This window comes from Ciona intestinalis, chromosome 11 (genome assembly GCF_000224145.3).
Source record: "Ciona intestinalis chromosome 11, KH, whole genome shotgun sequence".
NCBI classification, from domain to species: domain Eukaryota; kingdom Metazoa; phylum Chordata; class Ascidiacea; order Phlebobranchia; family Cionidae; genus Ciona; species Ciona intestinalis.
Genome location: NC_020176.2, coordinates 605,119 through 629,972, shown reverse-complemented (window position 1 = coordinate 629,972; position 24,854 = coordinate 605,119). Strand labels below are relative to the sequence as shown.

The window sequence follows — 24,854 nt, the reverse complement described above, 5'->3', positions numbered from 1 at the left end:
TTGTTTGCTTGTTGGGCTTTGGAATATTCCGTTCCCGTGTTTCATGTTGTAAAAGATCTAATAATTAATTCCGTTGATGATTGGTTTTTGCTGTTTTCGTTGATTGGGTTTTTTATTGGTGTTTTGGTCTCCGGTACTTTTGAGACTACGGGTTGCTTACTTTCCAACTATTTTCTTTTTCGGGTGTGTTGCTTTTATTTCCTTTGTGGCTTTGGGGTTTTGTTTTGAACGGTCGAGCTTTCGGTCAGGCTTGGAAATATTTCCATGTTTGCCAAATCAATTCTTGGGTCCTCTGTGGTGAGGAGTGCATATTTGTTAGAAGATTTTATTTGAGTTGTTGTTGCTTTGGGTTGTTCCCTTTGTTGTGAAAGGTACAGTGTTCCATGGTGAATTGGTTGTTGTTGGTTTTGACCGACAGTTTTTGGTGATGTGCCCTTCTGTATCCTTTCTTGGGACATCTTGTTTGAACATGCCCCCGTTCTTTACAAAACCGACAGAGAGGTAGGTGGGACTCACCAGGTCGGGTGACTGTCGCCCATTTTTCACAGATTTTAATTATTTTTGGTAGGTTATTAATATGTAGCTTTTCAAAAGATATGTTGAGCCATCCATTCTTTATGGGTTTAAAGTTTCGATGGTATCCGAACTCCATATTGTTCACTTTTCCCCATTGGTATTTCTTCAAGAGGTTTGTTATCTTCCTGGCATCGATGTAGCAAGGGAATGGGTGGAGGGTGACTACTTCCAAAAGGCGGCTTCGGCAGGTGAGCCGTACCAAACATTTCGTTACCAGCAGCACTGACGAATTTTACTTGCAAGTTGGAGAACTGGTGCACTATTTGATCAATTTTAAGTGCGCTTTCCGCTTTTAGGATTAATAGGAATGCGACATCTTTAAATGATTCGGTGATGACCCCTTCTTCGTCGTTCAAGACGGCTTCCAAGGGACCACCTTCCCCAAACAATTCCATGAAAGTCGAGACATTTATGTGCTCCACATTCCCTTTTAGTTGGATTACAACGGATCGTCGTACCTCTTCGACCAGCTCAATGACGTTTGTGGTCGCCATTGGATTCAATATTCTTCAGTTTTGGGGTTTGAAAGTTTTTTTTTGTGTTGTTACAGTCTTTCTTTGATAGTTAGTGATCTTTGCGAGTAAATATCACGTAGAGGCGGCGCAAGGAAAATACAGTAATTAACAGAAAAAAACTAATTATCAGTGTTGCCAAAAAATTAAATCGGGTGTGTGTGGCAACACTAAACAAACAATAATTATCAGTGTTTCCCCAAAAAAAGACAAAACGACATCTGGTAGTTTCATCCCATGGAGTTCAGCGGTACTATTTAAATGTTCAAATTCCAACATATAGCCTTTCATAGACATTCCATCTTTAATGCTGAAATTGCTAAATTGTAAATATGCAGCCTATGCCTCATCTACTTGTTCCGATTTAAAGGATAGATCTAACTTTTCCAACAATCTTTTCACCCCATTCACACGTCAGATCCGATGTAGCCTTCTCCGCTACATCGTGCCCCTCCAAGGCTTCTAATAAAACCGTTATGGCTTGATCCTTTTTTTCCAAAGGTGTGACTAATTGCCACATGGCAATCTTGTTTCTCCAGGACTTATAAGAATCTTCTTGCCTAAACTTTGGTGGACTTTTCTTAGACATCTTCTTTCTTTAGGTAACTTCAGCAACCATAACTGACAAAAGGCCATCCAAAGTCACACCAAATAACATGATCTGTTGCTCCCAAAGCATGTAATATTAGAATGACACTCTGGCACACAAACTCAGCTTATATAGGAACACAAAATCACTCAAGCATAACATTGAACATAGAGATTGTGAAAACATTAATATTAAAATAATTGTTTGTACAATGGTGATACTTTAAGGAGTTAACATAGAGGTCATGATAAAAATAAGAATCCTGTTAAGGTACATAATAAATATCTTATAAAACAAAACATTTACACCCTGTATAAAGTTAACTCACTATGAGTTAAGTTTTACACAACACAAAATGAATAATTAGTTTTCTTTGCTGCTGTATCGTCCTAATCATCCTGGTACATTCGTTTCATTAAACTTTATTCCAGATGTTCCTGTCCTATTTCAAAATGAAGAAAAAATACGGTTTAGTTTATGGGTGAGAAATGTTTATATAACTAAAACATTAAGAGCAAATTTCTTTCTAATAAATATGCGAATAAATGAATGTTACTTATTTAATCTCTTGTGTCAGGGCACTGACAGACCTTATAACACGGGTGTTGTGTTTCATACACTTGGTGCCCACTTATTAGTTGTATGTAACTTTGTGGGTATTTGTTTTTATTCTAATAAAGGTAAAGATTTGGACAGCTCATTATTGAGCCTTAATGTTAGTTATAATTTCCTATATATTTTCCACAGCGCATACAGTTGGCTTACACCCTCCATAACGATAGCTGATCCAGAAATTTTGAAACAAATCTTTATTAAAGAGTTTTCTACATTCCCCGACAGGCAGGTGAGATATAATGAGTGAATGTTTCTTTTACTTATGTAACTGAATTAAATATTTTTGCTGTTAGTCATATTATACTAGTATTTGGGCTCTTTCGGCATTAATTTTGCTAACCACTGTTTAGATGTCTTATTCAGGTTGTCTTTATCAGGGTGATTGATTGTCATTACTATGATTTCACCCTGATGAAGACAACCTGCGTATGACGTCAAAGCGTCATTCTTAATTTTTGCCGGAAGAACCAAAAACACTATATTATATGAATATAATTGACAAGTGCACTTTAGTTAAGATACTGAAATCAACCGCTCAGTTGCGTTACTTATAGCAACTGATTCAAAAAGATATAAATACTTTTTCTGGCTAGTTGTGTTTTTGTATGGGACATTTTTAAACTTTATTTCCACATACATAATCTTCTTTTAAGTTTTATTTAAATGTTATTTCAATGTTGGTGATTTTTCTTTTTTATTTAAACTTTTCTTACAACAGAAAGCTCTGCTTGATGTTAATGGTAAAGAAATGAACACTGCGTTGACAAGTGTAACTGGAAGTCAATGGAAAAGAATAAGGCAAGTGACTTTATAAATAAATAGCAATTTTTTTTTAATTTTTCACTTATAATAGGGAAAAATTTTGTCATTTCTAATAAAAGTTGTTATTTTTTATTTGAAGAAAAAAATTGTTTTAAACAGAGTCTCTATATGTAAAATAGAATTTTCATCTCAAGCTTCTCAGTTTATTAACTTTGGTTTATTACCTTAAACCATCTTTAGTGATGTAAGTTAAAAATGAGGTGTTTTGTTTGTATTAAAACTAAGCAGAAAATCCTTGTTTTATGCCTCTAAAAAATTAAATTTCTGCGAACATTTTAGTTTATTAAATTAACTCTATTTTGGAGAAATCTAAGTTGTGTATCTCCAGGAACACTCTCTCTCCCACATTCTCATCATCAAAGTTGAAAGAAATGTTTGGTATAGTTGAAGATTGTGCCGATAGTTTTGTTCAAAACATTGGAACCATAAACTCAGATGGTGACGGAAGATTTGACGTTTCATTGTGAGTTAAACAGTTTATTGGTCATTGAATTCTTATGCATAGTTGATAGCTTAGTTTATTTTCAGAGTGAAAAAAATTAAAAAGCTACAAAGTTGCATATAAGGTAGCTTGTAAGTGAACACTTATAGTTTGGAGAGCCCTGGTTTAAAAAAAATCTGTTGATTAAATAAATTATATTATATTACTGATCAGTTAATCATTTTGTATTAAATATAGGAATACAACTAATGGTTGATTCCAATATTTAGACTTACAACAAAAAATACAAGGTAACTAGTAAGGAGGCAGGAGAATAAAAGCAATATGACTAAATTAAAGCTGCCCTGGTCTGCCATGATACATACCCTAACTTATCTTCTCAGCCACGCCTGCCTCTGGCCCACGGGTTATGGGTTCAAGGCTCATAACTGCTAGTGGGTGTGGTGTGTCACTGGGCAAGACACTTAATGACAATTGCTTCAGCTAATTGGTCCTTATGGATTCTCTGAATTGTCAGCTGTACATTACAACAAAAATCCCCAAAAATAGTAATCACACACAAATTAAATAAATACATGATAACTTATTTTAGGTACAGAGTATATTGAAAAGAACACCAGTGTTATAATAACTGTTTTTCCCCACCATGTAAGAATGGCTAAGTTACATTTATTTATAAACATAAATAATTAATACAACACTTTTCAGAGCATTTGGACGACTAACGTTGGATGGGATTTGTTCTTCAGCATTCGGTGTCAAAGTTGACTCCCAGGTATTCTTGCCACAATATATTCCATGTGTTAAACTCATAATAGAAAATGTGGGAATATCATTTTGCAAATGTTCTTGCTGAAATCGCTGCATTTAAAAAATATGTTTATTAACTTGTCTTCTATTTCTGTGACATAATTATGCTCATGAAGACAATAAATAAAATATGGAGATGGGTGTCTATTACATGTTACTATGTATATATTTTTACATGGAATTTAGTTCTCATACATTTTACATGCCATATATTGCTCTCTATCTAATTATTTAAATTTGCCAGGCCAGCGTATATGGGTTTATACACAGATTATTCCCCATTTATTTACAGGCAGCAAATAATGGTAAAGAGTCCCAAGTGGCAAAAATGGCTCGCGAGTTTCTTGCAATTGAAATATTTAAGAACCCGATGGTGTTTGTGTTTTGTAAGTATCAGCTGTATTGTAAGGGGTCGGCATTCTATATGGGCGAGGTCCTGATTGAAAACCTAGAATTTAGGCCAAATTTGACCCATTACCCTAACACCCAAACTGCTTTCATGTGGCTGAATGGTATGTGCTTCACATGCAACTTGGTAGGCCCAGTGTTCCTTCCAAGCATACAACGGAAGGACAAATATAGCCTGGCCATCTATTTGCTTAACAAGGGTTATTGGTATTTATTGCAATATCCCCACTTGTCTACCTTCTCCTTAAACTGGTGAGGTCCATGCAGTAGTACGGCGGGTGTTGGGGTAATGGGCCAATCGTGGCCTAAATCCTAGGACCCATGGCGTGCCACGCTGCAGGACCTCACCCACATAGAATAGAATAGAATCCCACTTGTATATACTTTGATTATTCACAAAACATGGAGGTTAACATCACAACCAAACGTTGGTATGTATGTGAAGAAACTTACCCACTACTCTAGGGTATCTTATGACAAAAATCAAATATGAAACTTTGTGCAAAAATTTTAGTTGAGTAGCTTGTTTTTTTACAAATCTGCCTCAATAATTATCATAGAATAAAAAACGCACGCTGTAATGGAAATACACCTTTTTTTCTACAGTGGTGTTCCCTTGGTTGGGAAAGGTTGCTAAATTGTTTGATTACTCCGTATTTCCCAAAAAATACATTATCTATTTTTCAAAACTTATTGATTCTGTTGTTGAAACTAAGAAGAAGAAAAAACAGGTAAGTTACTAATTTAAACAATCTCATTTTCTCCGCAATAAGTTAGTAATGTATTATATAATTATATTTAATATTATATTAGTTGAAAAAAATAAAAAGATGGAAATTCGAGTCAAAAAGATCTTATCATATTAATATTTATCTTTGTTATTGAATTTAAATAAATTTAAAAAAGATTATTAAAATTTTTACACTTGTTCATAATTAAAAAAAACAAACAAATAAAACGCATTACTTTATTTACCACAGAGAACAGACATCTTGCAAACAATGATTGATTCTCAAATAACAGAAGAAGATGTAAAGAATGGAGCAGTGAAAGGTTTGTATGTGAGAGTGTTACTAAGATATATTGCATACAGGAATATCTACATGCGCGGCAGACCAGCATTTACAGTATTCTGTTATATATAGTGGACAACAGTAAAAAAGTAAAGCGTCAGTTGCAAAAAATGTTTCTCCCACCCCACTTTTTTTAATGTGAATTAAATTTTTGGAAATGCCGACACTAATGTGCAGGTATTGACAGGGAAGGTAGTTTAGACGCTCAATTTTTTTATTGAAGTGTTTTGATTTAAAAAACGACTTATGGGTCCCTAAAACTCACACACTATGCCATTGAATAAATCAATCATTTTATGCCAATTTATTTAAGGGGTAGCGCAGACTTTTAATAACATTTTATCATGCAGGAGTTACAAGGACTGAAATGAAGGGAAATGCTCTTATCACTTTGATAGCAGCTTATGAAACAACATCTAACGCCATGGTGTTCCTTGCATATAACCTGGCTGTGTATAAAGATGCACAACACAAATGCAGGGAAGAGATTAAACAAGTCATTGCTGAACATGTGAGTTGGTTGCATATTCCTTTCTCATATCTATATACAGAAACTCCAGCATAATTGCTCCAACTCACTGGTGCAAATTATCAATCATACTTAAAACATGTCCACAAAGTTACACACGTGAAAGCGGACATGGGCTAAAGGAACACTCGTGTTATAACAACTGTGGTTTTCCGGCCATGCGAACAAGTTACATTCATTCATAAAGCAACTTACATTCTTAAATTATTTAACTTTGTCATAACGACTGTTGTTTTCAGCTACTTGTATAAATGTTCCTAACATTGTAATGTTTATCATGATATCCATACAGGGTGGATTGACTTATGAAGCTGTGCAGGATTTGAAATATATGACTCAGTGTCTCAATGAATCTATGAGGCTTTATTCGCTTGTACCTGCGTGAGTGTAACTACAGATATTTATAAGTTTTACCCAACTACATGAAACATAGTTAAAATTTCTGTATACAGAGGATTTATAAAAAATGCCCTTTAAATTTAATTCGGGGTAAAATAATAGTGATTTTAATTGTGTTAGGGATATTGGACCAACATGGGCATAAAACCCAAGTCCTATGGCTTGTCACAGCGAAGTACCTTACGCATATAGAGTAGAGTTTGATTATTTTAGACTTAAAAAGTTGGGATCTTTTATATAATTTATGTTTTATTTGGTACTCAGCTTTGGTATGTAGAATTAATTTGCTGTAAGAGCTTGTTTCAATTACAGCGTGATGTACTGTGGGGTAAAATGGGATATTTTTCGTACACAATATTCAAATATCCTGATCGTGTTTTAACATCACCCAACCTTATTGTAAAGTCATGATGATAGGGTTTTATTATTCTTTAAATGGGACGAGAAAATAGAATAGAACATGTCCCATCTTACCCCAGTTCACTATACATGTAATAAACCGGTAAAATTTGTGCAAACCCATCTTTTTATTTAGAAATGGAAGATACTGTGTACGGGACATTACCATAAATGGGGTGACCATTCCTAAAGGGACACTCGTAAATATCCCAGTGTTTGGAATGGGAAGAGATGAAGAGTTTTGGAATGACCCTTTGACTTTTAACCCAGATAGGTAAGCGCTTCTATATGATGGTTAGGTGTTTCATATAAGCGCATGTAAAAAAAAGTTTTTTTAAAAATAAAAAATGTGGATTTTTGTTTTGGTGCAAATCATGATTAGACAGTTTTAAGAAAATTTTTCACATTTATGGAAAATTAATCATTTATATAAAAGTGTTTTTTCCTCATTATTCAACGTTACTACTTTCCTGCAGTTGTGCTCTGTTCACCTTGTTTTGTTTGTACAGAATGTTGGACATGAATGAGATTGATCCAATGATATTTCAGCCATTCGGTGCTGGTCCACGTAACTGTATTGGAATGAGATTTGCACTTCTTGAAATTAAAATCACTTTCGCAAAACTTCTGCAGAAATTTTATCTCGATGTATGTGAAGATACCCCTGTGAGTGAAACTTATTATTTTAGCATTGTGAGCCTTTTTTCAGAAACAACATATTGCCATATCTTTGACACCCCCCACCTTTCGTTCAGGAGAGCATACTTAGTCAGATAGGAAATGATGTAATGGTCAAACTCTGGCATAAATCTCAGGTCCCATGGTGTCTTGTTGTTGGGCCTCACCCTATTGGAACAACAAAACATAATGTTTAGTTCTAGCTCATTGAAAAGTTCCTTATTGCTATCTGTTATATGGGTAAGGGGCCGACATCGAGGCATGCCATGGGACCTAGGATTTAGACCAGAGTTGGCTTATTACCCAAATATGTTATGTCTTTTACCTCCTTTTTTATGTAATTTATAAAAAAGATATTTTTTTAGCAAAAATAACAAAACACATTGTTTCAGGCACCCCCTTTAGAAGTTACTTTCAAATCTGGAATGAGACCAAAAGAAATTATTCATTTGAAAGTTACAGCAGTAGAATAACTTGCACTTAATGGTGTCATTACTGTTGTATTATCTTGTAATCGCATATGTAGCTTTATAGCTTTGTAGATTATTTGTGGTGATTATATTTTATAATCCCAGCATATTTTACCCATCGTTTGCTCGATAATTCTCTCTTTGTTGTTTTAATTCATATGATCTTTGCAATCGAGCAATAAGTAAAATCATGTAATGACATGCATAAGATAAATAAGAAGTCATTAGTTTGATCAATCCTTGTCACTCCTAATTTCATATTTTAGCTGTGAATTCATGACCAGTTTAGCTTCCCTGCATTTGACCTATGGGTTATTCTGTATATCTATAAAAATTAACTTTTTTTGGTGACATTTTATTTGTTTTTTTAAACTGCTATATATTCTTTAGTATTGCATTTGAAAAAGTGAATTTTGTTATTTTAACATTTTACTAAAATGCTTTTGGAAAAAATTCTTCCATTCTTATGTGTTTGGGAAAAATTTTGTGTTTATTAGTTTAAAATCTGCAATAAATGTCAATTTTAACCCGAATATTACTTTCAAGGTGCTAGGTGTTAAGGGTTTACAGCTGTTAAAATATTCCTGATATTTCCACCAGCCATGATTACTCCTCTTGATATTTTATCGTTGGAAACTTGGATTTTAATCCTGACTTCATTCATTCTTATCAGGTTTGGAAAGTTTGGTATTTTATAATAAATATATGGGTTTTGCGAGGCTGCCTGTAACCCAGAGGTTTGGGGTTAGAGCCCCGATGCAGCCACCATTGTGACCACTGGGTTAAAGCAACTGTGTTAACTGTCTTGCTCAAAGGAACTCATCTATTTATTCACGATATCTATGTTTTACACTAGACGCAATCTTGTAGATTGACAAAATATTATTTTGATAGATTATACATCCATAAGAAATGGCAAGTGTTAAAGAACTTAAACATTCCACATGACCAACCTACTATACTTGGCATTGGAAATTTGATGGATTTCATTAAAAACCCTGAGTTTGTAAGTTAACCATATTTCTCTGTACCTGCATAGGCATAATGTTAGGGGTTGGTCAATAACATCTTATATTTTAGCACTTTAGTTTTAAGCCTAAAAAAACTTTCCCCAGCTGTTAGGTGTCTGTACAAAGAAGCAGAGCCAAAGTATATTGCATTCACCACATTAATCAATGACGTTCCCCATGTTTGACGACCTAGGGTGTAATTCTGTCTAGTAATGCCTTGACATAGTGGTAAGCGCGCCTGCATGTAACCAATAGGTAATGGGTTTAAGGCTTGTTACTGCTGCCAATGTGGGTGTATGTGTTCTTGGGCAAGACACAACCGCAATTGCTCCAACCCAGTGATTATTATTGGGTTGTATAATTATCAGTCATACATAGTCATAAATCAATCACCTACAAAGTAATACACATTGTAACTTGTAAGCTGGCACGAGGTGCATGAACACCCATGTTATAACGACTGTTGCTTTTCGGCCACGTGAGGTTAAGTATGACACATTCATTCATTCATTCAATTGGTTTTTAACAATCTCACTCCAGATTTTACTAAAATGAAATAAAACCTACACCCTGGTATGCATTATATATGTCTAAATAAGGTCTTGCTACAAGTCCTGGGTTTGAAAGAGGTTTGGTCATCACCCCAACACCAAGAAAGTGTCATTATAAAACACTTTGTGACCTTCAGTTTGTAACATTTGCGTGCCATAAAGTGCGACGTCTGTAGCAATTAGGTACGAATCAAAAATTGGTTTAGGAAATCATTTTCAACTTTGCAAATTGATATTTTTATTGAAGTGTTTTAAATGTTTTTTTCTATCTCAGTTGTTTATGGGATATTTTGATTTGAAGAAAAAATACGGACCAATATATGGGTAAGAATTATTCACTGTATGTATTTATTAATAAAAATAATGTTGAAAGCCTGGTTATCAACTTGTTAGGCTTATACTTGGTTTTCCTGAACATGACAGCTTACTCTTGTTAGCGTTTATTTTTACAAAAAGCTAATTTAAAAAAAAAATCCATTTATTCAACAAGTTTAAACAACAAATGCTGAAACTTTTCTTTTGTTGTTGGTGTAAATTCCATGCACCATAATATAAACTGAATATTGGAATATTCTGCTCTTGCTTGGCATAATGTAATACATGAACTGACTTTCAAGATATTTAAAAATGTCAAAATTATTACATCAATATTTTATCTGCTTTAAACTTTACCATCTCGAAGACACAACATTAGAATGATAAAACTTAGGTTTTTAAAGCGAATACACTTACACATTAATGTAGTACTGTTTACTAACTTTTTCTAATTAACATTTTAAGAAGTGAATTTAAATATTAATGTAGTATTGTTCATTAACTTCTGCTCTTTCCACAGCGCATACAATTGGCTTACACCCTCCATAACGATAACTGATCCAGAAATTTTGAAAAAAATCTTTATTAAAGAGTTTTCTACATTTCCTGACAGGCAGGTGTGTTTTGTTATTAATTAATTATTACGCGAATATTTATTTGTGTTTAACTGAGCAATAACTGCGTGTCTAATAGCACACATGTTGGCTTTATACACCTCAATCTCGTTAGGAGTTTCACAGTGATTTTGTGTATGGTTGATAATTTGCACAATCACCAATCTCATTAGTTATAACTATGTTTCAGGATCTGGTGCCTCGAAATTATAAGAGACAAAATCAATTTCCACCAATTGTATATTAAATTATAAATAGATATATATTTCACGTAAATGGCATCACCAGTCTCTCGATTAAATAGAATCTACTGTTATGACATTAACTATTTAAGTTTCTTTGGAATCTGTTATTTGGTTATGATATTTCTATTGTGGGGCATCAGGTATAAGATGTTGTATTTAAACATTTTACGTTGCCACAGATTGCTCTACTTGATGTAAATGGTAAAGAAATGAACTCAGCTTTGACTGTTGTGAGTGGGAGGAAATGGAAAAGAATTAGGTAAATGGATTTAATACTAAATTTAGTATTCTATTCTATAAGAGTGAGGTCCCACAGCATGCAACCTGAGATATAGGCCAGAGTTGACTATTTTTTTTTTATTTAAATAGGCCAGTTACCTCGAAACTCAGGACAGACTAAACTTTCTGTCCTGAGTTTTAAAGTAGGATGATTGAATCAGTTGTATTCTAGCTGTCTTGACCTGAAATGTTAAAGCTTTTTAAATAAAACAGTCAAATATCTTTAATTTTGTAAAGATTTTATTGCATGAATAAACACAGCACATTTAATCCTTTGGATGCCTAATTTATAAAACTTTTACAGTTATACACAACAAACAAAACATTCCAAAATTTTTGACAAATTGTATCTAGTTAAGGAAAGTTTCACAACACTCCTCTACTGACCTGTTCATTCCAACCACATTAACTTAACTATAAAAGAAAAAAGTAATCGTACTCCATCTTAAAATTAATTTATTAGTTTTTAAAAAACTGTAATACTTTAAAAGGGCAAATTATTTTCATCAGCTGTATCTAACTTGTGTATTTCCAGGAACACCCTCTCTCCCACATTCTCATCATCAAAGTTGAAAGAAATGTTTGGTATAGTTGAAGATTGTGCCGATAGTTTTGTTCAAAACATTGGAACGATAAACTCAGATGTTGACGGAAGATTTGACGTTTCATTGTGAGTTGGACAGTTTATTTTATTCTATTCTTTGTGGGTGAGGTCCTATAGAGTGATAAACATGGGACCTGAGGTTTAGGCAAGAGTTACCCCACTACCCCGCCATCCAGGGTGATATAACACACCACTGAGTTGGAGAATTGAGGTCTGGCTAGAAAAACAAAACTCTATTCCAATAGCAAAACAATTTAAATTATCATTACAACAAGTTTAATTGTTTTTTTTTATTATTTTACTTATTATTCCTAAAATCTCTGGTCTCAAAAATCCGTCGCTTAATAATTTGAAATAATTAAATGATCGAAATATTTTGCAGAGCATTTGGACGACTAACGTTGGATGGGATTTGTTCTTCAGCATTTGGTGTCAAAGTTGACTCCCAGGTATTCTTGCCACAATATATTCCATGTGTTAAACTTATAGTGTAAACAGTGGAAATACTATACCGCTTGAATCTTTTCTTTTGGAAATATACTTTCTATTCTGTTTCTTTCTAAGTGGGTCAGGTCCTAAAGCATAATAGTTCACTGGACCTAAACTTTTGCCCAGAGTTGGTCCATTAACTTGGCACCAATATGTGTTTATGCACTAATATAAAACCCATTTACAGGCAGGAAATAATGGTGAAGAATCTCAGGTGGCAAAAATGGCTCGCGAGTTGCTTGCGTTTGAATTCTTCAGGAACCCAATGTTATATGTGTTTTGTAAGTAATTGTAATATTCAACACAGTGTAGGTTTAGTTTCTCTATAATTCAGTAAAGCTAACATATCATGGAATTAGAAATTCTATTTCATGTGGGTGAGGACCTATAGTGTGACATGACATGGGCCCTGCAAATTTAGGCTGAAATTGGCCCATTGCCTGACTACCACCCATTAGGGGCTAATGAACTAAAGCAATGTTTGTTAAATGTCTTGCCCAAAGACACCATGTCTATCAACATAGACCAGACGAATAATGGATGATTACTTACTTATTCCTGTATGTCATGGAAACTTACACTTATTCCATGTACTTTGTGTCGCTTACAAGTTTTTAATTAAAAATGAAGAATAAATATGCAACATTTTGTTGTTTTATTAAAATCTGTCATCTAATAATAATTAAATATTCATTTATGCTGGAAAAGGCACAATTTTGCTTGATACTTCTTCCTTTTAACTCTAAGACAACATTTGCATCCATAGTAATCTTCCCATGGACGGAAAAAATTGCAGAAAAGTTTGATTATACTATTTTCCCGAGAAAGTACGTCAGATATTTTGCAAGACTTATCGATTCTGTTGTTGAAAGTAAAAAGGAAAAGAAACAAGTAAGTTTATAATTTTAATGAATGCGTTGCATGTCAGTTGTTACAATTAAATAATTAATAATAAATGTTGTATTGTTGCTTAAGTGCTACTAAACACGCAGCAAAAAAAATGAACTCAACTAATAATATAGCGAAGAGATATATGTTTCGACAACTAGCATCATCTGTCTCTCATTTAAGTAGAATGTTTGTTTCCAGTTCTTTATAATAATTAAATTAATTTAATCTTTAATATTAACTTTAAAGAAATGAATGGTTTATGTTTGGTTCTAATTCTAATTAAGTTTGGAAAACTCACTGTAAGATTTTTACACTTGTTTGAAATTAAAAAAACGAATAAAACGCATTATTTTATTTACCACAGAGAACAGACATCTTGCAAACAATGATTGATTCTCAAATAACAGAAGAAGATGTGAAGAATGGAGCAGTGAAAGGTTTGTATGTGAGCCAGTGATGAAACCATATTTACCAATATAAGCACAAACCAAAGGATACTGAGTTCAAGGCACAATGCTGCTATAATTGTGTGTGTGTGTATTCTTATACAAGCCACATAACACATCGCTCCAGCACATTGTTCACTAATGGGTTTCTCAATTGATGGTATCACAAAAAAAAGAAAAAAAACATTTATCTAGAAAGATACATACATGGTTTTAATAACCGTTTAAATGCAGGGGTTACAAAAACTGAAATGAAAGGCAACAGTATAATCATGTTGCTGGCTGGATATGAAACAACATCTAACGCCATGGTGTTCCTTGCATATAACCTGGCTGTGTATAAAGATGCACAACACAAATGCAGAGAAGAGATTGAACAAGTCATTGCTGAACATGTGAGTTGGTTGTATGCATATTTACCAAACCCTTGGTAGTGGTTAGAGCAGTGGTTCTTAAACTGGGGGGGCGTGTCACATTCGAAGGGGGTCGCGAAAAAGTATATAAAATAAAGTGTTATATGTCTCATTACAGTAGTGTTCAAAAGGTTTAAATACGACGCACGCAAAAGTTAAATTAAAATAGCAAACCTTTAAGTCTGTTTTTAAACCTCTTACACATGCTAAATGATGAGGTGTCAATCCCTATTATGATGTAAATAATCGCCGTGTGAATTGCTATTATGTCGTAATTAATTGCCAGGCAAAACAATCGCTATTATGATGCAATTAATCCCTACTATTTCGTAACAAACAGTCTACCTGGCTAAGAAAAAACATGGCAAATATAAGGCTAAACTATGCAAATGTAAACAGAACGGTTATTTGACTTCACTTTTGCGTTGATCGCGATAATGTGTTTTACGCAATAATACAGATACAGTCAACCAAGGGGGCGAGGTTTAAAGCATGTCCAATATGTCAGGTTTGGCTGTGGTGGATTATGGCAGAAATTAGTTGAACACCACTGATAATTTAACAAAAAGGGGGGCGCAAGTTTGTTGAGATCTTTATTGGGGGGGGTGCTTCAAAAAGTTTAAGAGCCCCTCGGTTAGAGCAAATATCTCTTAGCTAAAGGAATAAGTGTTCAAGCTTGATATTATAGTTATGCGTTTATTTATTAAAGCATTTAACCTGCGTTGCTCCAACCCAGTGGTCATCAATGGATAGTTTAAGTTGTTAGTCATGCAGGGAAAAATTTACTTACAAAAGTGAGTAGTTGGTTATTTGAAAGCCGGCATGAGATGTATGAAACAGAACACCCCTGTTATAACAACTGTCGTTGTTACTCTACTTGTATAAATGTCCAACATTCCTAACATTGTAATGTTTCTCATGATATCCATACAGGGTGGATTGACTTATGAAGCTGTGCAGGATTTGAAATATATGACTCAGTGTCTCAATGAATCTATGAGGCTTTATTCGCTTGTACCTGCGTGAGTGTTTTATATGGATAGTGAATAATTATGAATAATTTGCCAATTTAAAATACAACATTCTTGGCAGCAACAGCTTTGCCCTACTTTGGTTCCCAGACATGATCGTAATGCAGTAATAGTCTTCTGCATAAAGTGTATAGCTGCCCTGATGTCTTGCTAGATGGAAGATGAAACTTTGGTTCAATAAAGTGAAACTTCTTCCTAGAAAAGAAATGTTTAGGCAGCTTATTCATGTTTGCTGACACACCTTTATATTTAGTAATTCAAGATACTGTGAACGCGACATTACAATAAATGGGGTGACCATTCCTAAAGGGACACTCGTAAATATCCCAGTGTTTGGAATGGGAAGAGATGAAGAGTTTTGGAATGAACCTTTGACTTTTAACCCAGATAGGTAAGTATGTGATTATGTTTGCACAATATAGTGAAAACACCGGTGTATAGGAACGGTAACTTTACATGGAATACCTTGTTATATTATGCTGTGTACGTATTGGTTAATAGTGATTTAAATCCTTAATATTAATATGAAAATGTTTGTTTTACGAATTGTAAACGAACCCCTACTGTGTTATAATTTGTTATGTATTTTATCACTAGTCTTTTTTAGTGTGAGAAAAAAAGAAGATTATCTATATTTACACTTACTGCAAATATTGGAATTAACCCAATTAATGCAAGAAATGTTTTGTTTGTACAGAATGTTGGACATGAATGAGATTGATCCAATGATATTTCAACCATTTGGTGCTGGTCCACGTAACTGTATTGGAATGAGATTTGCACTTCTTGAAATTAAAATCACTTTCGCAAAACTTCTGCAGAAATTTTATCTCGATGTTTGTGAAGATACCCCTGTGAGTGAAACTTATTTATTCTAAAGACTATTAGTTCTTAAACTTTTTAAGAAAAACCCTTTTAACTACAAAAGCCACACTTTTGTTTTTTTACTAAAGATTTACCAATATTTCAAAGACATTTTGTGTGCCTTTATTAAGACACTTAAAAGCAAATGCTTCGTTCTATGTTGTCCCAAATGTCAGATACATATTTAAAAATTTCTTCTAACAAACAATCACCAACAAAGTTGCATACATGGTAACTTGTAACTGGCCATGAGGTGTTTGAAACATAACAGACCTGTGATATAAACAACTGTTGTTGCCCCACCACATGAGGATAAAGAGTTCAATTCGTTCAATTATTTGTAAACAATGGAAATTTGTTCAGGCACCTCCGTTAAAAGTTGGATTCAAAACCAGCATGAAACCAAAGGAAACTCTCTACTTGAAAGTTAAAGCATTAGAGATTAGAGTAGTTCCATCTTTACTGGTGTATTATCTTCTAACTGTAATTCTGTAATTATTCTGTCTTTAATTGGCCAAGTTTTATCAAATGATTGTTTTAACTCTGTACTTTTAATACGATAATTTTCATTGCAATTTAAACCACTATTCTGCTTCTATTGCTACCATGGTTAATTTTGAAAAACTGTTTCTTAGGTCTCACCCTTACAAAACAGTATATAAAAAATCTGTATGTTTTCATTATGATTTTGGGTTTCATTTTTCAAATTCAATTTTGATATCTTGTTTTGAACTAAAATGACATGAATTTTATTTCATGTGAATTTTATATCATGTAAAAGTGAATGATTAAGACTTATTTCGTTTCAGCAATGTAACTACTGTGAAGGCATGTGGTGTTACATGATCTTAAGTAATGGGTCAACTCTGGCTTATAAACCACAGCCCCTAACTTGCTTCGCAATAGGATTTGTCTCATGTTTGTAGCAGTTGACTATGCTTTAAGATTTATTAATAAAGTTTACCCACATTAACTTAACGCATAAAGATTGAATAAATTGTTGTGTTGCGTAAATATAACACCCGGCCCAACTGTATTGTATAATTAAGTGACGTATCATGCAGTTTACTGTGAATATGAGGAAATGAAATTCCAGTCTGCCATTCTTCAATTTCAATCTATTATTACATTAACCATTGCTGTGGTAATTTGTGTTTATTTGTTTAATCTCTGCAATAAATGTCAATTTTAACCCAAATATTACTTTCAGGGTGCTAGGTGTTAAGGGTTTATAGCTGTTAAAATAATCCTGATATTTCCACCAGCCATGATTACTCCTCTTGATATTTTATCGTTGGAAACTTGGATTTTAATCCTGACTTCATTCATTCTTATCAGGTTTGGAAAGTTTGGTATTTATAATAAATATCATACAGTCATAATATTTTTGTAATACTATATTTACCAAGTAGTAAAATACCTTGTATTCTAAAATAACATGTCCGTTTTACATTGTTTATGGCTATTAAAAGTCAAAAAGTAAATGTAAATGAAATAAATACGTTAAAAGGTTGGTGTTAAGATGCTTTAGGAATATGCAACTTATTTATTTCTATTTGTACAACAACAGTAAGTAACATGGCTGTTCTGTTTATGAGTTTCCGTGTATGTAACTTTAAGGGTTGTTATTTTTCTAGATTATTGACAATCAATTATGGACCAATGTTTGAGCAATTAACAATAAGTGTTTGCACAACAAACCATCAGTGGCAGCTTTGAGCTTCAAACCCGTACATCGACGAACATGTACCCACCCAACTTTTTATCATTAAGCTCCTCCATTAAATCTCTGTTCAACTGCATTTCTTTCATACAGACTGTACATCCACAAAAGATGGCAAGTGCTAAAGGACCTTAACATACCACATGATCCACCTACAATACTGGGGGTTGGAAACATGAGCAAATTCTTTAAAGATTCTGATGCAGTGAGTTTCTATTGAAGTTCTGTATTGAGCCAAATCTGGCATGAATCCTAGGTCTATGACAAGCACCTTACACAAATATAGCTATACATGTACAGATTTATATTATTTCTAAGATCAAATTGGCCGTAATTGCTGTGTGCTATGTGATCTCTATGAGCAACATTGTGGTAGTATTTTACCGCTAACTCGTCTCACCTTGATAACATTCTGACGCTTTTATTCCTGCTGCCTGCACCGAGTCATTAACGCTTTTGTCGTGCCGTGTTGTATGCACAGTCACCAGTTAGTTTAATTGATACTGCAGTATAGTTAGGTTGTACAGTGTTTACTTTAGGTTTATTATGATGTATTATATCGTTATTATATGTTTGTAGATATCCATCGTTTTAGTTTGTTAAACCCAAATATAATAAGTTACTTTATCACGAAATAACTCTTGTTTTTATACAATACATACTGTGTAGAATACCATTGAAGTTTCAACTATTTAAAGAAAACCAAGATGAAAGGTTTCTTAACATTTCCCTAACTCCTAAAACCTTTATCAATTTTCCATGTTTATCAAAAACACCAATTTATTGCACAATGCTAACTTATTTGTCAGAGTACACCATTGACCGCTATGATAGAACTGAGAAATTCAATCCAACTCAAGAATGACCAGAGCCAAATTTAAAACTGCCTGGGATTAAAACCATAAAAAATGCAGTAAACTATTATTTTCATTTAATGTTGCACAAAACAATTTTGTAAATTTTACCTTGACAGGGCTATAAGAGACATTTAGAATTGAAACAAAAGTTTGGGCCAATTTATGGGTAAGGTGTACGGTTATATGGTTTACTTATAGTTGTTAACAAACTACTTTATTTGTTTTTCAGTCATTACATTGGTTTAAGTCCACATGTTTATGTTGGTGACCCAGAAATTTTAAAGCAAATCATGATAAAAGAATTTCATATATTTCCAGATAGACAGGTGCGTTTAGTTGTATTTGTTTAATGTTTATAACAACTGAATTTTGTTTTGTATATTCACTCTATGTGATATCTTTGAATAATTTGATTTTTAATTACCAGTTTTCAGCGATAACTTTATTTTGAGTTTATACGTACAAAAAACAATCACTAACAAAGTTAAATACATGGCAACTCGTAAGTACGTGGTTAAACTATTGTGCCCTCGAACTTTTGTGTTATACCAACTGTAGTTGCTCTGCCATCTGAGAATAAACAGGTTAGATACATACTTATGGTATATATGATCACTTCGGATTTAAACCAATTACTTATCTGAGGATATGATTTTATTTTAATTTCGCTTGGATTTTCATGTATAGATGTTTTAAATTTTAGAAAAACTTTCAAAACGCAAATGGTAAAGAGTTCAATGACAATCTAACTGCTATCAGTGGTAAGCAATGGAAAAGAGTGAGGTATTTACTAATTTAGTTATTATTTTTTAAAGCAGTCCTGTTGTTCTATGTTTTAATAGAAATATATGGTTCATTTTTTTTACAGTAGAGCCACATTGCTGTTTAATCATTTAGTTCTGTATACATAGGTATTTGTGTATACTTATATATATATATATATATATATATATACATATATGTGTGTGTGTATAAATACCCAGTTTTTACGAACTTGGCACTCAAAGTGACTATACTAAAATACACAGAGAACTTTGTAGTTTTAAATACAATGGTATTCATCAGAAATAAATAAATTGTTATGAAATTTACACCTTTTTCCACAGGGACACCCTTTCTCCAACGTTTACTTCTTCAAAGTTGAAAGAAATGTTTGGTATAGTTGAAGATTGTGCCGATAGTTTTGTTCAAAACATTGGAACGATAAACTCAGATAGTAATGGAAGATTCCAGCCTGCAGTGTAAGTTATATTCAACTACTTTAGTATTAGTGTTGGGTTATTCTGCACTCCAAGTAGGCTATTTTTATTCATATTTTAGTCTTGTGTTAATCTGCACGCCAAAGGTTCCAAAGCGAAACAAGATGAAACCTAGAGTTTCGTCCAGCGCCGTGGAAAGTGGTTAGCGTACCTGCTTTTAACTTATAAAAAAAAAATAATAATCACCCAAAAAGTAACATACTTGGTAACTTGTAAGCTGGCGTGAGACGTATGAACATCCGTGTTTAACGACTGTCGTTTTTTAGCCATGCGAGAATAAAGTAAGTTTACCTGGTCACACTGATGTGACGTAAAACTAGCTTAGGTGTGCCATATATATATAAATAAATATAAGTTTTGTTAGACCTTGTGTAAAACTGTGTCATTTGTTAGAAGATATTTTATAAAAATTAGAACTTTTATGTAATATTGGTGTACAGCTTTTTTGTTCTCTGTTTTAATATTCTGTTTTAATGCAGTGTATTTTCCAAAGTTGCGATAGATTCAATTTGTTCTGCAGCCTTTGGTGTGAATGTCGACTCACAGGCAAGTAGTTACGTGGATGAATTTAGTATGTACACACTCATACCGGCAGCTTTACATAATAATATAATTTGATATATCTCTCTGAAAAAGATAGCAAAGATAATGTTATTTAAGAAGGGAATCAAGAGCAAAACGATAGTTGTTAAAAATTCGTATGGATAAAAAAGAGTGGAAAAGAGTGCCAGTTAAAAATCATAGCTTTTGTATTGAGTAAAATAAAAGCTTTGAATATTACTATTATACTCTATCTTGTTAATTATGACATAATAATCAGTTGTTTTGTCACAGTCAAAACCACAAGGACAGGAACCTGAAGTAGTTAAGATGGCTTTGGAACTTTTTAACTACCCAGTCTTTAAGAATCCATTCTTTCTTATATTCCGTAAGTATGTTGAATTTGAGGGTCGGGTGCTGTAAAAACGTAGCAGACAAAAACCAAGTACAACTAATTGTATAAAAAAACTTGTATTTCGCTTAAATGGCATCGTCAGTCTCTTATTCCAATAGAATGGTTTAACTTGTTTAATTTAGTTTCTTTCAATCATGGTTTATCTTCATATGCTTGGTCAATTGGTAAGGCAAAACACAGACACAGTGGTTTATTATACACATGTGTGGTGTCCTTTAACACCCCGTGCAACACCTAGAAGTTACCAAGCATGAAACTTGTTTATGTTTTAAATTTCACCAGTCTAAGAAAAAATGGACATAACCCATATAAACATGCCCTATGAATAATAAAAAAAAATCAATTAACAAAAGTAAAACAGCGTTATATAAATTGGCCTTACCCCATCAATAACACCTCTGCTTACTTGGCGTAAAAAATTGCCCAAAAAACATTTTTTTTATCATTCAGTGATGTTTCCATGGACGGAAAACATTGCTAAAGTATTTGATTACAGTCTTTTACCAAAAGATTGTTTGCGTTATTTTGCCCGGCTAGCTAAGACTGTGAAAAAGAACAAAGCAAATGTCGAACAGGTTTGTTGCTTTACTATATGTTCAAAAGGTGACAAATACTTTCAATCTTTGCCTACTATGCTGTTAGTAAATTAAATATGGTTGTTTGTGTAATAGACAAAGTCTGGCATAAATCCTAGATTTTCTTTGTCAGGCCGATGACATTAATCTTTAAACTATAAATTATTGTTCTCTTTTTATGCTTCTGCTATGTCCAACAATCAGTTTATTTATTTCATTTCTTTACTGAATAGCTGCAATTTAAGACACGGGAATTAAATAAACATTTTTATTAAAATTTATTGACAATGAACTACCCCAGGTTAGATTTTGTTATCAAAAACTCAGTAGTTGTACCAGTGCATGGTCCGTGTAAATTAGTAATTCATATTTATGAATATTGGTTTGACTTGTTACATGCAGAGGGTGGATATTCTGCAGACAATGATTAATTCTGAGATAACAGATAATGAGGTAAAGAATGGAGCAACTAAAGGTAAAGAATAATTTATATAATTGTGTAGTAAGATTGCTGATTTTATGTATATATATGAATGAAGTTAACTTACTTTATCCTGCGTTGCCGTAAAACGACAGTCGTTATCACACGGGTTTAACACCTCGTGCCAGCTTACGAGTTACCATGTATGTTACTTTGTAGGTGATTATTCTTTTGTGGGATTTTTTTATTCTTTTTAGTATGGCTGATAATTCGTACAACCCATTAGTAGCCACTGGGCTGGAGCAATTGTCGTTAAGTGTTTTGCCCAGGGACACATACGCCCACAGTGGTAGCAGGAAGGAGCCTTGAACCCTTTACCTCTGGGTTACAAGCAGGCACGCTCACCAATATGCCACGGCGCCGGTTCCTATTGTATGTGTATATATATTGTAAGCGCTTTCTTGTGCTAACGATTATGAGTTACCATGAGTATAACTTTCTGAGAAATTGTTTTTTTTATGGCTGTCAATTTGAACAACCCATCAGTTACCACTGGGTTGAAATCAGTAAATGTATTGGCAGGGAAGTTCACACTCAAATTGGTGACAACATTGTGGATCGAGTCACAGTATGTTAAGAAGCTAGTTTAAAATTTGTTGTGTTTTACATATAAATTTACATGTTGTGTTTACCTTATCATTTATTTCCTTGTAGGTTTGACCGAAATAGAAGTGACTGCCAACAGTCTTCTGATGATGTTTGGTGGTTTTGAAACTACAGCAAGTGCCATGGTGTTCCTTGCATATAACCTGGCTGTGTATAAAGATGCACAACACAAATGCAGGGAAGAGATTGAACAAGTCATTGCTAAACATGTGAGTTGGTTGCATGCATATGTCTATTCTATATGGATGCGGACTTTGTCTGAGATTCTGTAAATCTGTCTGTGAACTAATGGACGATTACATCATAACATAATCTATTGAAACTGATGAAACTAGTCGCAAAATATGCAATTTAAGTCATTTGGTAATCCTACCTTGCCTGTGTACAGAAATATTAAGTATACCAAGGGAATAGGATAAATTTTTTAGTTGGAATTATACACAGTTTGCGTTACAGGGTGGGTTGACATACGAGGCAATGAATGATTTGAAATACTTAATGCAATGTCTGAATGAATCATTGAGACTTTATCCACCTGCTCCTATGTAAGTATGTCAACTAAATTTGAATAATTCTAACATGACATCGCATTTGTTACAATGGTTTTGGCAACGTTGGATTTCTAACTTTAAGTTAATTGTAACAAATCAATAAAATTATTCAATATGGGTTTAGAATGTTTGGTTACAAAAACCTAAAATTTTTATCCAACTGTTGAAACAGTGTTCCAGGAGATAAATAAAGTTCTTGTTAAGCTGTTACTTACTGGGGAAGTGAGGAATAGGCCAAATCTGACCTAAATCCCTGGTTCGACAAGTTAGGCTATAACTGGTTTAAATTGTTTAGGAACTCCCGATACTGTGAGCGTGATATTACTATCCATGGCTTGACAATCAAGAAAGGAATCACCGTTCAGATCCCGGTGTATGGGATGGGAAGAGATGAAGAGTTTTGGGAAGATCCCCTTGTGTTTAAACCAGAAAGGTGATTTGACTGTATCATAAATTTAATAATAACAATTTTTCTTTATTTTATTTATAAAAAGTAAAAAATCTCTGTATTTCCTTTAAGCTCAAAATTAAAAAGTATTATTTATTTATTAAAAATGTGCTGAATTTTTCTGTTTAAAGTTTTGTCACATATCAATCAAATTATTCTTTTTGTTTGTACAGAATGTTGGACATGAATGAGATTGATCCAATGATATTCCAACCATTTGGTGCTGGTCCACGTAACTGTATTGGAATGAGATTTGCACTTCTTGAAATTAAAATCAGTTTCGCAAAACTTCTGCAGAAATTTCATCTCGATGTTTGTGAAGATACCCCTGTGAGTGAAACTTAGTGACTATTCTGGGAAGAATGCTTTAGGGACTATATCTTTAGCTTAATGTTTTTATGTATATTTCTTAATGTCATTAAGATTTGCTTTTTTTATGCACCGGTTCTAAAACATTATAAAAAAGATAAGAAGTGTAAATCGCAATACGACAGTTCGTTATGCTCTGACCTAAAATCACAGGGCAAAGGGATTCTTCTTTACACAATAGACTACCAATTATTTTCTAGTCTAGTTCTGTGTTTTTAATTTATGATTTCAATTATGTTTGAAAAATGTAGTTATTTTAATCTTATTTTTGCAACGTATAAGGCTAATATAAACTTTGTATTTAAGGCTGCTCCAATTGACGTTTCATTCAAGAGTGGAATGAGAACAAAGCAAGATCTCTTCCTCAAAGTTACAGCAAGAGAATGATAACTTTAAACTTGTTTGCAAATGAAATAATGCTTAATTTGGTTGTTAGTCGATCAGGCATATTTGTCAATTCATAGAAGTTACAAATGATGTATGTTCCTAATAATTTTAGACGCAGGATGTTACATGCTTTAGTTTTTTTTCCGTAAGTAATTATTTAGCATTAGATGCCACCATGGAATGCTGTTCAGTTTTAGTATTGTTTGTGTGAAGTACCACAGGGTAATGTTTGATTATTTGATTTTCTGTCAATATAGTCTATAGTGCACTGCACTCTAATTCTGTGATTAAAATTAGAAGCTTATTATGGTTGTGGTTTCTTTGAAAATGTGCACATGCGTTTAAGCAGAACAAAGTTCTTTGCTTTGAGCAATAAAATAATAAGGTGTGTTGTTTAGCATATAAATATTTAAATGTAGCATCTTCTGGTTGTATAGTTTGGTTTATGTTTACCAGACGGTGGCGCAACAGATTATTGCAGTGTTTCCAGCATTATTTAAAAATACGTTAGCTCGTAAAAAGGATGGTATTGTAGCAGCAACTTTGCGTCATATTATTTGATAAGTAAC

At 33.3% G+C, this 24,854-nt stretch overlaps 3 protein-coding genes across 6 annotated transcripts in view; all 3 read left to right on the top strand.

Annotated features, from left to right (window-relative positions):
• Window positions 1-8,866, top strand: part of LOC100169893 (cytochrome P450 CYP3-like member 2) — an 11,468-nt gene extending 2,602 nt beyond the window's left edge. Inside the window, exons 4-16 of one of the 2 annotated variants that reach the window (XM_009861783.3) lie at window positions 2,109-2,158; window positions 2,425-2,521; window positions 3,011-3,090; window positions 3,443-3,577; window positions 4,265-4,331; window positions 4,659-4,752; window positions 5,381-5,505; window positions 5,755-5,827; window positions 6,198-6,358; window positions 6,669-6,757; window positions 7,311-7,448; window positions 7,684-7,840; window positions 8,245-8,866. In XM_009861783.3, coding sequence (XP_009860085.1) covers window positions 2,109-2,158; window positions 2,425-2,521; window positions 3,011-3,090; window positions 3,443-3,577; window positions 4,265-4,331; window positions 4,659-4,752; window positions 5,381-5,505; window positions 5,755-5,827; window positions 6,198-6,358; window positions 6,669-6,757; window positions 7,311-7,448; window positions 7,684-7,840; window positions 8,245-8,325 — 1,347 coding nt within the window. In that variant the 3' untranslated portion in view covers window positions 8,326-8,866. 2 annotated transcript variants of the gene reach the window in all.
• Window positions 8,865-17,284, top strand: LOC100182809 (cytochrome P450 3A9). Of its 2 annotated transcripts, XM_026836823.1 has the most exons (15): window positions 8,865-8,995; window positions 9,217-9,328; window positions 10,158-10,207; window positions 10,719-10,815; window positions 11,237-11,316; window positions 11,872-12,006; window positions 12,323-12,389; window positions 12,617-12,710; window positions 13,196-13,320; window positions 13,685-13,757; window positions 14,001-14,161; window positions 15,113-15,201; window positions 15,464-15,601; window positions 15,908-16,064; window positions 16,438-17,284. In XM_026836823.1, the coding sequence occupies exons 1-15, from the start codon at window positions 8,925-8,927 to the stop codon at window positions 16,567-16,569; spliced, it is 1,581 nt and encodes a 526-aa protein (XP_026692624.1). In that variant the 5' UTR covers window positions 8,865-8,924; the 3' UTR covers window positions 16,570-17,284. The 2 variants fall into 2 exon arrangements, with proteins under 2 accessions (XP_026692624.1, XP_026692625.1); XM_026836824.1 differs by lacking the exon at window positions 9,217-9,328 and having other exon boundaries at window positions 8,908-8,995; window positions 16,438-17,283.
• Window positions 17,283-24,589, top strand: LOC100169894 (cytochrome P450 CYP3-like member 3). 2 transcript variants are annotated; one of them, XM_026836507.1, is made up of 15 exons: window positions 17,283-17,412; window positions 17,891-18,002; window positions 18,771-18,820; window positions 18,884-18,980; window positions 19,358-19,437; window positions 19,761-19,895; window positions 20,393-20,459; window positions 20,748-20,841; window positions 21,319-21,443; window positions 21,840-21,918; window positions 22,579-22,739; window positions 22,987-23,075; window positions 23,377-23,514; window positions 23,703-23,859; window positions 24,205-24,589. In XM_026836507.1, exons 1-15 carry the CDS (start codon window positions 17,342-17,344, stop codon window positions 24,283-24,285), a joined length of 1,536 nt encoding a protein of 511 aa, XP_026692308.1. In that variant the 5' UTR covers window positions 17,283-17,341; the 3' UTR covers window positions 24,286-24,589.
• The last annotated feature ends 265 nt before the right edge of the window (window positions 24,590-24,854 follow it).

Bases quoted from the DNA above. Each gene is read 5' to 3' on its own strand.
- LOC100182809 (XM_026836823.1), top strand. From the start codon at position 8,925: ATGATTACTCCTCTTGATATTTTATCGTTGGAAACTTGGATTTTAATC. The intron at 12,007-12,322 runs GTGAGTTGGACA...AATATTTTGCAG, and splicing joins GGAAGATTTGACGTTTCATT to AGCATTTGGACGACTAACGT. The intron at 14,162-15,112 runs GTGAGTTGGTTG...ATATCCATACAG, and splicing joins AACAAGTCATTGCTGAACAT to GGTGGATTGACTTATGAAGC.
- LOC100169894 (XM_026836507.1), top strand. From the start codon at position 17,342: ATGATTACTCCTCTTGATATTTTATCGTTGGAAACTTGGATTTTAATC. The intron at 18,821-18,883 runs GTAAGGTGTACG...TTTGTTTTTCAG, and splicing joins AAGTTTGGGCCAATTTATGG to TCATTACATTGGTTTAAGTC. The intron at 18,981-19,357 runs GTGCGTTTAGTT...TTTAAATTTTAG, and splicing joins ATATATTTCCAGATAGACAG to AAAAACTTTCAAAACGCAAA.